The sequence below is a fragment of the Phyllostomus hastatus genome, unplaced genomic scaffold (assembly GCF_019186645.2).
Source record: "Phyllostomus hastatus isolate PE091 unplaced genomic scaffold, TTU_PhHast_1.1 phas_scaffold_200, whole genome shotgun sequence".
NCBI lineage: Eukaryota > Metazoa > Chordata > Mammalia > Chiroptera > Phyllostomidae > Phyllostomus > Phyllostomus hastatus.
In genome coordinates this window covers 2,190,583-2,204,977 of record NW_025334016.1, presented here as the reverse complement: position 1 = coordinate 2,204,977, position 14,395 = coordinate 2,190,583, and the positions used below count along the sequence as shown (strand labels likewise).

General features: G+C 39.7%; 1 protein-coding gene across 2 annotated transcripts in view; it reads right to left on the bottom strand.

Moving 5' to 3' along the window:
- Positions 1 to 14,395, bottom strand: part of PRRG1 (proline rich and Gla domain 1) — a 91,741-nt gene that overhangs the window by 16,819 nt on the left and 60,527 nt on the right. For both annotated transcript variants that reach the window (XM_045860648.1, XM_045860649.1), the window contains exon 3: positions 11,627 to 11,787. In XM_045860648.1, the coding sequence (XP_045716604.1) occupies positions 11,627 to 11,787 (161 nt within the window). The remainder of the gene's footprint in view (positions 1 to 11,626; positions 11,788 to 14,395) is intronic.

Genomic DNA, 14,395 nt, shown 5'->3' with positions numbered 1-14,395 from the left:
AAAATCACCTGCTTTGCTTGTCCCAATTTGTGTTGTACCAAAGCATTTTAAAGCAGTAAAAATAATGCAGATAAGTGTGGGTGAGTACCAGCACCCAATGTTTTTATTTCAATCATAACTGGGCTTGAATAAGTACATTGTGATGTGCCTTTATAATAACTAAATAATAACCAGCATAAGAAGTCTAGAAGGAAATCGTTCTATTGTACAAACCCTGGCATAACCATCACCAGTTAAATTAGGAGAGGACTATGTTCAATGCAGAGAAAGAGGAGGGAAGACATTGAATTAGGAGACTGGGTCCCATTTTGGGCTGCACCAATCAAACTTGCTATGGGAAAAATGTGCAAATCAACAACTTCTCTGGGGCTGTTGTTTGTGAAAAGAAGAGCTTGACCTATTTGGTTTTTATGGACCCTATCAGTTAAAAGATGAGTGGGGCCTATCCTATCAGTCTTTCTTCAACAATGAAATGGAAAGAAAAATCAGCCTTTAGTCTATTCATGATGGGCAGTGATTGGTATCAAATATTAGCTTTGGGAATGAGATAGTATCTTAACATTCAAATGATAATGCTATTTTAAATTATGACATTAGAGCAACCCTCTAAAGCATACAATTCAAGAAAAGGCAGATGTTGGGAACCACCCTGCCTAGTTTCAGAAGCTGTAATCCCCCCACGGCTAAGGCTGAGTGAGCAACATTTGGACCATAAGCCACTAAGGAGACAAAGCTTATCTCCTGGCAAGAGCGCTGCTTCTGCTCCTTTTACTTCACCCTGCCTGGCCCCCAATGCTTGATCAGTTAGCCAATGATGGGTAAGATTCCCCAAGGGGGGGATGATCTAAGACAGGCACGATCATAGGAAGGCCCCAGGGAAGGTCTTGGGGGGCTATAGCAAAAGGGGGTGATGGACCCTCGCCCCTCGGCTTTGACATAGCCTGAGTCCTCATTCTGTCTGTGAGAAGTCTCTTAATCTCTTGTCTGCCTTACTTCCCCTGCCTGACTTAAGCCTGAAACAATGACAGAGGGTGGTGCAGCCCTGTGCTGGAAAGGGTAGGTTTCACGGGGCGATCAGGCCTGAGAAAGAATACATAAACTCCTGTGAAACTTGCTTTGCTAAGAATGCTCTCAACTAAATTATAAGGGTCTGAGCAGGAAATGAGTTTGTTTCCCAAAGTTTTATAGCCCTTTAGCTAACAGACCCTGACTCAGAATAAGCCCTGGTAGTTCTTTGCATACTATCTATTGTATGATCCTTACTGCCTGACAATGATTAATGAGCTTTACCTGTATTCCTGTGCAAATTGAAAGTCAATAAAAACCTGTCAAGGCAAGGGTCGAGGCACTCTCCTCTTGAGAGAGTGGCCAGGCCTCTCTGAGGTGGTCTCCCCTTGAGTGAGTAGCCGTGCCGTCCCTTTTCCTCCACAGGACTCGGTAGTCCCTGTGAATGTATCTCGTCTTATCCATAATGCTGTGGACACTGTGGGCTGGTGTCCACATCAGGCAGAGCCCTCTTTGCTCTGCTGGTTGCTGTATGTGTAGTGGGAGAATAAATCCCATTTCAGCTCAATGGCACCCAAGACCTAGGGCTGACTATCATAAAGTTCCAATTTCCTTTGTCATTGATTTTATTGTACCTTCAAAGTGGCTAAACTGGATCGTATTTCTACAGTTACTGGTATTCCAACTATGAGAGCCACCCATGGTCAGAAGCCTTGTCCTGGAGGGACTGTGCCCTTACACTGGGGGAAAGAACCAGTGGCAGTACCAATATTAAAGGAATCAGCAGTTACCCACTGACCAATATTAAAGGAATCAGCAGCTACCCACTGTAAAAGAAATTGATTTCAAGTAGTAGTCCCATCCAGATGGGAATCTCTGAGGAATAGGCAGGAGTAGTGACTAGTTGCTGTATTTTATCAACTATACCATGGATTGAATAGCATACTGTTTCTACGTATTAAAAAAAAAAGAAGAAAAATATGCTTTCAATCAATCCATGACATGTCAGTGATTATAAGCTGTACCTCAACTTCAGACAACTTAAAATGTGAATAAATGATCAGAAAATTGATGAAATATGGTGATACTTACTAGGTTTTGCCATCCACCTGCCTGAATATCAAAGTAGCTACTTTTTGCCCTGGCCTGTGTGGCTCAGTTGGTTGAAGCATCATCCCATAAACCAAAGGTCGCAGGTTTAATTCCCAGTCAGAGCACATGCCTGGGTTGTGGGTTTGGTCCCTGGTATAGGCATGTGTGAGAGGCAGCTGATTGATGTCTCTCTCACATTGATGTTTCTCTCCCTTCCTCTCTCCCTCCCTTCCTCTTTCTCTAAAATCAGTAAGCATGTCCTCAGGTGAGGATTTTTTAAAAAGTAGCTACTTTTTACTTTACTATTCCTATTTATATTTTTGGTAATTTATTTGTGGCCACAGCAGTCTACGGTATTATGTACATTGATAGGAAACATTAATAAAGAAAAAAATTGGCATTTTCTTTTGGATAGTGTGTCATTTAACAACACTCTAGGCTTATCCTAGAATGGGTGCTTTCTGATTTTTTTCTTGTTTCTTTTCCTTTTTTGGAGACATGGGTTTAGTGTATTAGGCTAAGGAATGTAATTCCTTGGGTTAACAGGTCGACAAATCCCTGTTCTCTGAATTCACAGGTAACCCCTTCCTAGCATGCTATAGGAGGCATGTGACATATTTCAGAGAACAGGGATTTTTCAGAGAAAAATAGAGTCATTAAACATTTACCAAGCAAAGTTGCTGATCTAGGGTGATCCTCAAGTTCCAATTTGAATGTGAAGGTTTTATTCTCATCAATCCTACTGACCGACTGCAGCTCACTGTTGGATAATATGAACCATTTCTAACAATGACAGTACTGTCCATAAAGTAGTCAAGCATCCCAAAGCAGCAGCATGGTGGCTGACAGGGCCACCAGGATCACTAATGCAAATGATAGGTTGGCTTGTCATACTTTCATGAATTCAAAGTTACTGTTTATCCCTAAGACTCCAAACTACTGAGGGGAGCTCCAAGAAAGCCATTTGTAGGGTACTGTCTATTTATTCCCTGAGTAGACATCCACTTAGCTCCTGATCCCCCTCATGCCCATATAAAGGGCAGGGTACATTTGAAGAAAAGTAAGGTAGAAAGTGGTATCAGCAATGAGGAGCAGATCCTTTCCAAGGATTAAAACGAGGTGTCCAAATTTCCCATAGGTTAGGTGGATACTGTGGAAAACTTCAGTTGTGTTGCTGCTACTCTGCCCCAGAGGGCTGTTTACCAGGCAAAGAGCCCCAAAAACAAGGAAGTGAGGTTTGTGTATCAGAATAGGAGCCAGATGGGGAATAAGGGAAAAGAGGCCTACACAAGTCATAACTCTTATTCCTAGAACTGTGTTGTGAGGAGGCTTCTTCTAGGACCCCATGAACATGGTGCACCTTCCAACCAACTTGTAATAAGACCCACCAAAGAATTAGTTTACAGCCATGAAGGGGCTATAGCGATACCAGTTAAGTAAGAGACATCTGTCCCCTTTCTGTTTTCTTTTCCCCAGTCCTCAAAATACCAGAGGAGAGAAAAAATGGGAGGGGGTAAGGGATAAAGAGCAGATCATGCCTCTTTCCTCACTACATGATCCTAAGGTCAAGCTTTAGCAGAAACTGGAGGAATGGAGGAGGAAAAGGTGAGCATAAAGTAAATCCAACACTAAAGTTTTGAATGGAAGAGAGTGTATAGGTGTTTTTATACCCAAAATGCCTAGAAAGGTATGAGATTTGCCTATCTCTAAGGAATAGAAGTTTAAACTGTCAAAGCAGAGTTGCTACACAAGGCAAAGTCTTTTAGACACATGACTCATCATCTATATGACCTTAAACTCTAGTGCAGTACTGCAGTGGAACCCTTGGGATTTGACCAGATCCATTAGAACTCCCCTGGAAAATTAATTCTAACAGGGAGCATTAGTGAAATCTGAAATTCTGCATGTGTCTTCAGTGCAATCATGGGTAAACAGCAGCATATTTGGAGGTGAAACAGGGCTTCACTAACTAGACAATGCTGTCCACAATGTGCAGAGTTATATCAAAGCTATGTTGCAAATGATTCTACAAGTGACAAAAAATGTGCCCGTCCATCCCACAGTACCCAGTCTCTGAGAACAGGTCTGAAAAAAGTAAACTGGCAGTGGGAGAGAAAAATGGATGAGGTAACTTCAGGTCAAGGTTCACAGACTGCTGGCATGAGCAGGATAGATCCACTTGGAGCCAAGTCTACTGCTTAGGGGAATACATAGGTTAAAACTCTCCAAATTAAGTTACTATCATAACCTGAAAAGAATAACTGAGATTACATAGGATTTATAATATACAAAAGGGCACAACTGCCACAGAATAAAGTTCACCACTAATTTAAAAACAGTATCAATATATAATCAATAAAAATTTACTTTAAATAATCACATAATGGACAAAGTGATACCTGCCTGTAGAAGTCAGACCTTCCTCATGTCTTCATAGCTCAGAATACCAATTGCATAAAATAACATACTTTGGCCCTGTTTAACTTATTCTCAAGAGATCCTAAAAAGAAATAGTGAGAAAGCCTGTGGGAGCCCCAGGAAACCACCCCTATATGGATGAAGGGAAACTTCATATTTGGCCCCTTCCCTAGGAGGGTCAGGGATGGGTCTAGGGAAGGGAAGGTGTGGGAAGACTTGAATGGAAATGCATAGAGTATGGCTGGGAGATGGTCACAGTGTTGCCCCATGTTTGCCCCCCCGCCCAGTATGTCTATGCCCAGACTCAGCTCCCACCTCCCTTCCTTCCTGAATTCCCTCATCCCTCAAAGGCCAAAGTTCTGAATCAGTGGCTAGAGTACTATCAATGGATCCTGAGAAGCTAAGTGAAATGGGAATTTCTCTAACAATGCCAAAGAGTCTGAGTTTCTGCCTGCAAGAGCAATGAGTAATCTCTAGGAAATTAGTGACCAACTTTTAAATACCTCAGACTGTGAGCATCTCTTGTAATCACTATCTCTACCCAAAAGTGTTGACATGCTAGTTCCTACCAAGGGCTCAGAACAGAGATTTTCAATGTAGCTTTTGTAACATGTCCTTGTATGAAGGGGCACTGCATATCTCTTTCAACAATTTCCACAATAAACAAATTTAAATGGCGACACTTTGGAATGAGAGGTATTATCTAAAAAGGAAATCTCAGGACTAGATCTAAAATGCTTGGATATTATTAATTCAGTTTCTAAAATGCAACAGCTTGGGGTGGAGTAGAGAATTGAGTGCAAAGGGAATAAGGTAAAGACTAGGGATGATGCACTGAGACAGGAAAGTCATCCATAACCCCAGAAATAGCACCTACTGCAAAGCTTTTTGAGTATTCTAATGAAGCAGTTTTAGTTAAACCACTTGCTTTACAATGTAACAAAATGTTACCTGCTGATTACCTACATTAAAATCTCCAAGACTCATCAACAAAGCAGGTTCCCTGGCTCCATAGAGATCTATGGACCCTGGAATGTGCATTTTTTAAAATAAACTTTTCTATAAATTTATAAATCTATAAATTTAGATTTATAGCAAAATTGCAAAGATACTACAGAGCATTCCCCTGTTCCCCTCATCCAGTATCTTTTAATGTTAGCATCTTACACTGGGATGGTGCATTTGTTATAATTAATGAACCAATAGTGGTCCATTGCTATTAACAACAGATGTCACTAGTTTTCCCACTAATGACCTTTTGTTCCAGAATCCAATCCCTATTGCATTTATGGGGATTAATCATCATGTCTCTTCAGTCTCCTCTGGTCTATGACAGTTTCTTAGTCTTTTCTTCTTTTCATGGCCTGGACAGTTTTGCGGAGTCAAGTATTTTGTAGAATGTCTCTCAATTTGGATGTCTCTGGTAATTTTCTCATGATCCCCCTGAGATCATGCTATGGGGTTTGGGGGAAAAATTGCCACAGAAGTTAACTACCTTCTTATTACATGCTATATATGACTTATCAGTGATGATACCAACCTTAATCACCTAGTCAAGGCAGTGTTTGCCAGTTTTCTCCACTGTAAAATTATTGTCTCCCACTTTCTATAAGTGGGAGACAATAATTTCTATTCCAGGGGTATCAAACTCATTTTCACTGGGGCCCACATCAGCCTCGCAGTGGTCTTCAAAGGGCTGAATATACTTTTAGGACTGTATAAATGTAACTACTCCTTAACTAGGGGCAAGGAGCTTAGCGCTGCCACTGGGTATAAACAAGGTGCTGGGCCGGATAAAACAAGGTGGAGGGACAGATTTGGCCTGTGGGCCTTGTGTTTGCCACCTGTGCTCTATTCTTCAGAAGATCATTAAATCCAAGCTTCACTCATAAGAAACAGAAAATTAAGCTGTGCCTCCTGAGGAGAGGAAAATTTACATACATAATTTAGAATGCTTATTTACTGTAGAATTGTCTCTTCTCTTCATTCATTCATTCATTCATTCATTCATATTATTAGGGGCTCCTGTACTTATTGTATGCTTTGGGTTATAATCCAACACTATAATATTATAATCCAATACTCAAATTTATATTCATAAATATTATAATCCAATACTCAAATATTATACTCAATACTCAAATCCAGCTTTGGCCATTGACCATTCTTCATTTCTTTGAGCACTTCCTTCCTTTCTGGTACTACAATATACTCTATTTCATCCTGTATTCTTCTTGTCCCAGGTCTAGAATCAGCCATTTCCCCCAAGACTTTCAGTTTCTTTTATTGTGGAATGGTATTAGAAACCCAGATCTGGGCACTGAATGGGACTACAAAGTTTTGATAAGCAGCAAACTGATTTTTATGCCCTCTAAATTTTGAGGACAGCCATTTTGGGGAGGCAAGCACAAATAAAGTAGAAATAATTTGTAAAGGAAAATTCTGAAATTGTTTCTAAACATTATGCTGTTTTCTTCATGTTAGTTCAAGAGTAAAAGCTCCCAAATGCAAAGAATCCTCATGGACCCATAGAGAGAGAAGAGAGAAAACAATGGTAGAAATAAAAAAAAAAATTCCAAAATAAAGTGGCTCTAGTTCAGCACCTAAAAACTAGAACAAAATATATGTATTGAAGACTTTTTCTGCTTCAGGCACTAAGCTAAGTGCACAGCCCAAACCAAATGCTGTAGGTTATAATTTCTCCCTTTAAAAAGATGCAGAAATTGAGGCCCAGAAAGGTGAAAAGTTTCACAAACAATACAGTAGTCAGTAGGTGGCAGAGCTAAGACACCAAATCAAGTCCACCCGATTCTCAAAGCAGAGGATTTTGCCAAGGCATTCTGCTAACTATGGCTTATATAAGCCTTTGTGTGTATGTCTGCTGTCCCTACCAGATCTCAACTATTGCAGGCAAGTGTCAGCTTATTTATTGTTGTATGTCCTGTGTGTGCTACATAGTAGGCACTCAGCAGATGTCTGAAAGCTGACCAAATTTCTACAAGGTAAAAATGAGAACTGCAAAGTACAATACATTTTCTCCCGCTGTATAACATAATTAGACTTTTGTTCCAAATTAGATAAAAGTTTACCAAAAAACTCCAACACATTATATTGAATGCAGACTTCTAAATTCACACAGTCCAGATTTAGGGATGATGAACATACATATGTATGAGTACATCTCTGTGTGATAAATTTCAGTAAACCAAAGAAAAGTAAATAAGTAGTCTTAAGAGTTGAAAGAAAATCCCAAAAGCCAATCATTTTCTTCATTGCTTGGATTAACCAAGCATGAACTTCAAAGGTGAAACTTCATGGTTCAATGCTTAACACAGAACAAGATCCTTTTTAATGTATAGCAAACACTATTCTGAACTAGTTGTTTTGAAGTAGATTAAGGATCAGAATGCCACTTCTTTTACACTTAGGAGACTAAAAGCCCTTGGGCGTACCTTATTGTCAATGGTATGGATTCAATGGCATAAAGCACACTCAGATGACAGGGTTTAAACCACAAATAACAGAAGAAACAAATAATAAAAAAACTAAATTAACTCCACATCAGCTAACTTGAGAACAAGTTTTAAATTACTTCTTCTAATGAATTGCATGTACTTTGTGATAGGCCAATCCATTTGATCATTCCTTCATTGCTTCATCAAATATTTACTAATTCCTATTATGTGCCAGCACTGTTTCATATACTAAATACCATAGCTATGAACAAAACAGACAAGAAATGATGCTGTCATAGAGTGAACAGTTCTGGGGGGAGAGCAACAATGAACAGATACAACAAACAGATAGATGTCAGATGGTGCTAAGTACTGGAAAGAAAAAGAATTCACAGAAGGGGCAAAGGTTGCCACTTAGGGTAGAACAAATGAAAGATGGTGGCTTCTAAAGTGTTAACAAGTAGGGAGACTGAGAAGTAGCCAGTTTCTAAATATATTTTCATGTTAGAATTAACACTATTGGCAGGTGGGGTATGGGATACAAAAAAGGGAAGAGTCAGGGAAGACAACAAGATTTAGGGCTTAGCAAAGAGATGGATGGACAGTTGCCACTTATTGAGATCAGGCTGTGGTAGGAGCAGATTCTGGGGAAAGGGACCCAAATCTGTCTATGTTTAGTTTGAGAACCATATTCAGTTCAAAGAGTAAATGCTTAGTAGTCAGTCATACAGCTCTGCAGTTCATGGTAGTTCTCCAGGATATAAATAAATTTGGGGGTTATTAGCATTTCAAGCTCTGAGAGTAAGAAAACTCACCGGGGAATGAGTAGAGAAAGAGCAGAGTATCAAGAAATGAGGTGGTTGCTGGAGCAAGGTGTGGTGAAGAGTTTTTTTTCCTAAAAGGTATGAGGGTAATGAAAATGAGTCTATAGAGAGGAAAAGATGATGCTGGAGAGTGCAGAGAACTGCCTGAGCAATTGCTGAAGGAGTAGTTTCAAAAACTGCTGAAATGCAGCACCCAGTCTCTGCAGGCAAGAAGGGGTACATAGAAGCATTGAGATGCATAAAGGCCAGAGAGGTAAGCATTGAAAATATTTTTCACCTTGAGAGTCAATGATAAAACTAACTCAACAATGAAAGAGGTCACTAAGGTAGTAAGATATACAATTAACACAAAACCAACAGCTTGCAAAACACATGTCTGACAATGGATTTGCATATAAAGAACTCTCAAAACTCAATAATGAAAGAAAATAAGCCAATTAGAAAATAATCAAGAGTGGCTGCCAGAGATGGGAGGTGGGGGATGGGATATATGATTCCATTTATATAACATTCCACAATGGCAGAATTATAGAGGTGAGTTAACAGATTAGTGATTATCAGAGGTTAGGGATAGTGGGTGGGGGAAAGGGAGTGTGGCTATTAAGGAAGGAACTAACTATATATATAGTGTCAAAACTTACCAAACTGTGTACATGAAATATATATGGTTGATGGTATGTCAATTATAATTCAATAAGATTTTTAAAAAATCAATAGCTTACACAAAAAGTAACCGGTTAGAATATATCATGGAAAAGAACATCCCATTTACAATAACAACAGAGCAATACTTAAGAACCAACCTAAGAAATGTACAAAACCTTGAGCTCTCAAACCTAGAACTCTTTCCTCTTACTCCTGGGTCCTTCTTTATCAATTAAGAGATCAAGCCCCCTTTCTTTAAAACTTCTGCAATAAAATATTATTTCTGTAATAAAATCTGATGGCCCCCTACCACATGTGACATCCCTTGTTTAGCATCTAGTGTTATTTACATGGTGCATAGGAATGGATCTTCACATAATGGATACCTGTTAATGTAACTTACAGCTGCAGAGCAGTTCTATAGAAATTATACCTTTGGTGTGTGCTTTCCCATCCCTGCTCTCCTTAAATAGCATGCGGACTAGAGTAAAGAGAGGTGAAGAGGAATATTCTCACCTCTGAGTAGGAAGAGGTGGAAGAGTAGGAAGAGGAGTTCAGGTATGTCTTTTCTTTGTAGGAGACATAAAATGTTTTAAAGTAGTGTCAGCATCTATTAGCTTACTTCATACTTTCTCTCTGATTAGGCAGAGTAAGGGAATGATGTTATCTATCACTTTCCCTGAACAAAGCTTCCTGTGAAATAAATGCTTCCCCTTGCTAAGATGACAAGTCTCAGTTCAGCAGGATCCTATGGAAAGGGGACCTGCAAGACAGATCAACATATAGGGACATGAATCTAACCTTCCTACCCACACAGTTATTTTTAGTTAGATGCCACTTTCAGAGTTCTTCACAAGGGAAATTTTTAATTGCTAGCAATGTACACCATTTGTGAATACAGATTTCAAACATACATCTAAAAGGTAGGTAAATCTGGGACAGTTCTATTTTTAGTTTTCGGAGGAAATTCCATACTGTTTTCCACAGTGGCTGCACCAGTCTGTATTCCCACCAACAGTGCACTAGGATTCCCTTTTCTCCACATCCTCTCAAACACCTGTTTGTTCATTTGTTTATGTTGGCCATTCTGACCTGTGTGAGGTCGTATCTCATTGTGGTTTTAATTTGCATCTCTCTACTGGCTAGTGATGCTGAAAATCCTTTCATATGTCTCTGGGCCCTCTGTTTGTCCTCCTTGGAGAAGTGTCTGTTCAGGTCCTTTGCCCAATTTTTAACTGGGTTGTTTGTCTTTCTGGAGTTGAGTCAGATGAGTTCTTTATATATTTTGGAGAACAAACGGTTGTCCGAGGTATCATTGACAAATATGTTCTCCCATACAGTTGGTTCCCTTTTTATTTTGCTGATGTTTTCTTTAGCTCTGAAGAAGTTATTTAATTTGATGTAGTTCCATTTGTTTATTCTTTCCTTTATGTCCCTTGCTCTAGAGGACATATCAGCAAAAATACTGCTGTGTAGAATATCTGAGATTTTCCTGCCTATGTTTTCCTCTAGGACTTTTATGGTATTACGACTTATAGTTAAACTTTTATCCATTTTGAGTTTATTCTGGTGTATGGTGTAAGTTTTGCTGGGAATATACCCTAAGAATCCCGAATCACCAATTCAAAAGAACTTCTGCACCCCTATGTTCACAGCAGCGCTATTTACAATAGCCAAGTGCTGGAAACAGCATAAGTGCCAATCAGAAAATGAGTGGATCACAAAACTGTGGTACATTTACACAGTGGAATTCTATGCAGCAGAAAGAAAGAAGGAGCTCCTACCTCTTGCAACAGCATAGATGGAACTGGAGACTATTATGCTAAATGAAATAAGCCAGTTGGTGAAAGACAAATACCATATGATCTGACCTATAAGAGGAATCTAATGGACAAAATAAATAAATGAGCAAAATAGAACCAGAGGCATGGAAACATGGAACAGACAGACAGTGGCCAGAGGGGATGGAAGAGAGTGATAATGGTGGAAAGAAGGGGAAGGGACTAGTAAAAGGACAAATGTGAATGACCCATGGACATGACAACAGTGTGGGATTGACTGTGGTGGGGATGGACTGGGCAGAGGAAGACAAAAGGGGAAAAATTGGGACAAATGTAATAGAATAACAATTTTTTTAAAAAAGTAGGTAAATATGTGAAAAAATTTAAAAATGCTCAGTATACTTACAGTTTTTTCATTATTTTCAAAAGCTTCTCTTGCTTCTTCGAATGTGCAGACTTCTTCTTTGCATTCACGTTCAATGTTGCCCTGTCTTATTTCTTCAAAAAGTCCATTTGCTCTTGGGTAGCGTTTTAGTACTGAATTGGCTTTTTCTCCAGTGACGAAAACTAAAAAGAAATATAATAATAAGCATAAAATTATAATAGAAAAACATGTGGAAAGTTAATATACAAGATGAAAACTGCTAGATGCTCTTTAGAAAACAGAGCCAACATCCTAAACCACTTTTTGTGAGTCAGCAATGAAGTAACATTTCCATTTAGCTCCAAACCACCACATCTGCCATCTTCCTCAACCTATGAGTATGTCCTTTCAGTAGCAGTTGCCCTGGGCAGGGACAGTGACATAATTAACTATGTTACATTCAGACTTCAGCAGATCCCTGCCAACATGGGTGTTTAAATATAGTAACAATGATACCACCACTCATAACTATTAATAAGTGGATACCTCCAGGCACTCTGCTGTTTCACAGCAGCAAGCAAATCAAAACCCAGTTTCTAGACCATCAGTCTTTGTCCCTAACTACAAACAAATGAAATTCCAATTGACCAGTAATATAAATCCAGAGGACCCTTACTTGTATGAAAATGAAGAGGGGACAAAACAATGTCAAGAAATTAAGATAAATTTGGTCATAATCCATTCCAAGGAACACTAATAATAATTTTGTTCTAAATTCACTTAAGTTAAATATATTGTGACCTTGAATATATTTCAACCCCATTTCACTGTCCTTCAGAAAAAGAAAATTCTGCATGACTTACAGAGGCATTTCATATAAACATTCAAAATGTACATTTATGATACCCAATAAAATAAAAATGTGAGAGCTATATGCACAGTTATGGGGAATTGCTTTTATTTTATATACAGATTCATTTAAAACTATAGTTCAATTACATTTTTCTAAAAGTGGCATGCTGGGGGCATGATGGGGTAAAAATGGAGACAAATGTACTTGAACAACAATTAAAAATAAAAAAATAAAAGTGTCATGCTTCTTTGCAGAGATAAATACAATGCTACTAGAAATTAATCTCCATTAATGCAAAGAAATTAGAAAATTCCCTAATCTGATAGTCTTCTGACACAAGCAAAGACACATTACAGATCCTTCAATGTTTTAAAAACAGACTAACAGCTGCTGGATGGGAAAGGAAGGATGGGATGAAAGATGGTAAAGGGATTAACCAAACAATATTTCTGTACAACCCCTGGACAGGGACAACAATATGGGGATTGACTTAGAGAGGGAGAAGGGTGGGGCTGGGTGGAGGTGGGGAAAGGGAGAAAAAGTTGGAACAACTGTTACAGCATAAACAATAAAAAATGTAAAAGAAAACACGTACTTTGCAAAGAACATCTTGAAGTAAATGAAAAACAGTAAGTGCTCTTTTTAAAAGAGCAACAAATAAAATAGAAGTAAATTTAAGGTTTACCTCATTATAAAGATGTGTCTTTCACTTTATACAAGATATGGATTTATTACTGAGGATTCTTTAAGTTTAAAGTATCCACATTGGTACCAACTAGATGGCACCTATACTAGGTTAAAAGTTATGGCCTTCCATAAGTGTTGCCTTCCTTCTGTATCTCAGAAAGGTAACCATCTATCAAAATCAATCATAAGAATGATAAAATGTCATTAGAAGAAATGTTAAAAATAAAAATTATGGTAAGTGCTATGAAGGAAACTAAAATGGTATTACTAAGTTGAAGAATACCAGTGGAATTATCTAGCAGTGCTTCTCTCAGTTTAGCAGTATCAGAATTCCCTAGAGGACTTATTATCACCAAGACTGCTGGGCCTACCACCCAGAGTTTCTAATTCCATAGGTCTGGGTGGGGCCAAGAAGTTGCATTTCTAATAAGTTCCCAGGTAATGTTGATGTCACTGGTCCTACTGACCACAGTTTGAGAACTACTACCTAGGAGCCTGGCTGGGTAACTGGGTAGCTAAATTGGTTAGAGTGTTGTCCCAAAAGGCCAAGGTTGTGGGTTTGATCCCTGGTCAGGGTACATACAAGAATCAACTACTGAATACATAAATACATGGAACAACAAATTGACCTCTCTCTCTCATCAATTAAAAAAACAAACATGGGGGAGAGGGAAGATAGCAGCTTTACTCTAGGCAGCGTTTTTCTCGGCTTCTGTGAAGAGGGGGGAAACGCGCGGATCGGTGGAGAGGCAGAGCAAGTGGGCTGGGTTGCCGAATCACTTTTGAAAGCAGGACATCAGAAATTATTGCACTCACTGGAAAACCAGACGGTAAGGAGTCTGATACAGGACAAAAGGGGCCCAGGGATCAGCGCGGGGTCTGTGGATGCGCAGACCCCAGGCCCGACCGGTGCTCCGGGGTCTGCCCCAGGGCTCCCAGGAGAGGGAAGTCGCTGCTCCCTCCCTCCCCCGAATACGGGGGTGAGCAACTCCAGGGGAGAATGGGTTGCTAGAAGGAACAGATTGGTTAGTTGGACTGAGAAAAAATCGCCCAGGGAATATGAACACCCACCCAGAGACTGGGGAGAAGTGAGAGCCTCTAGCCGACAGGACCAGGGGCATCTCTAGCCCCGTGGAAGTACAGATCGGTGGAGAGTACAAGCCGGCCTTGCTCGGCTCATGCCCCATAGGGAGGCCGGAATCGCGCCCTGCGATCCCAGGAGGGACGTGGTGCTGGGTGCGTTCCTGCAGTGGTGGCTCAGAGATTTCCAG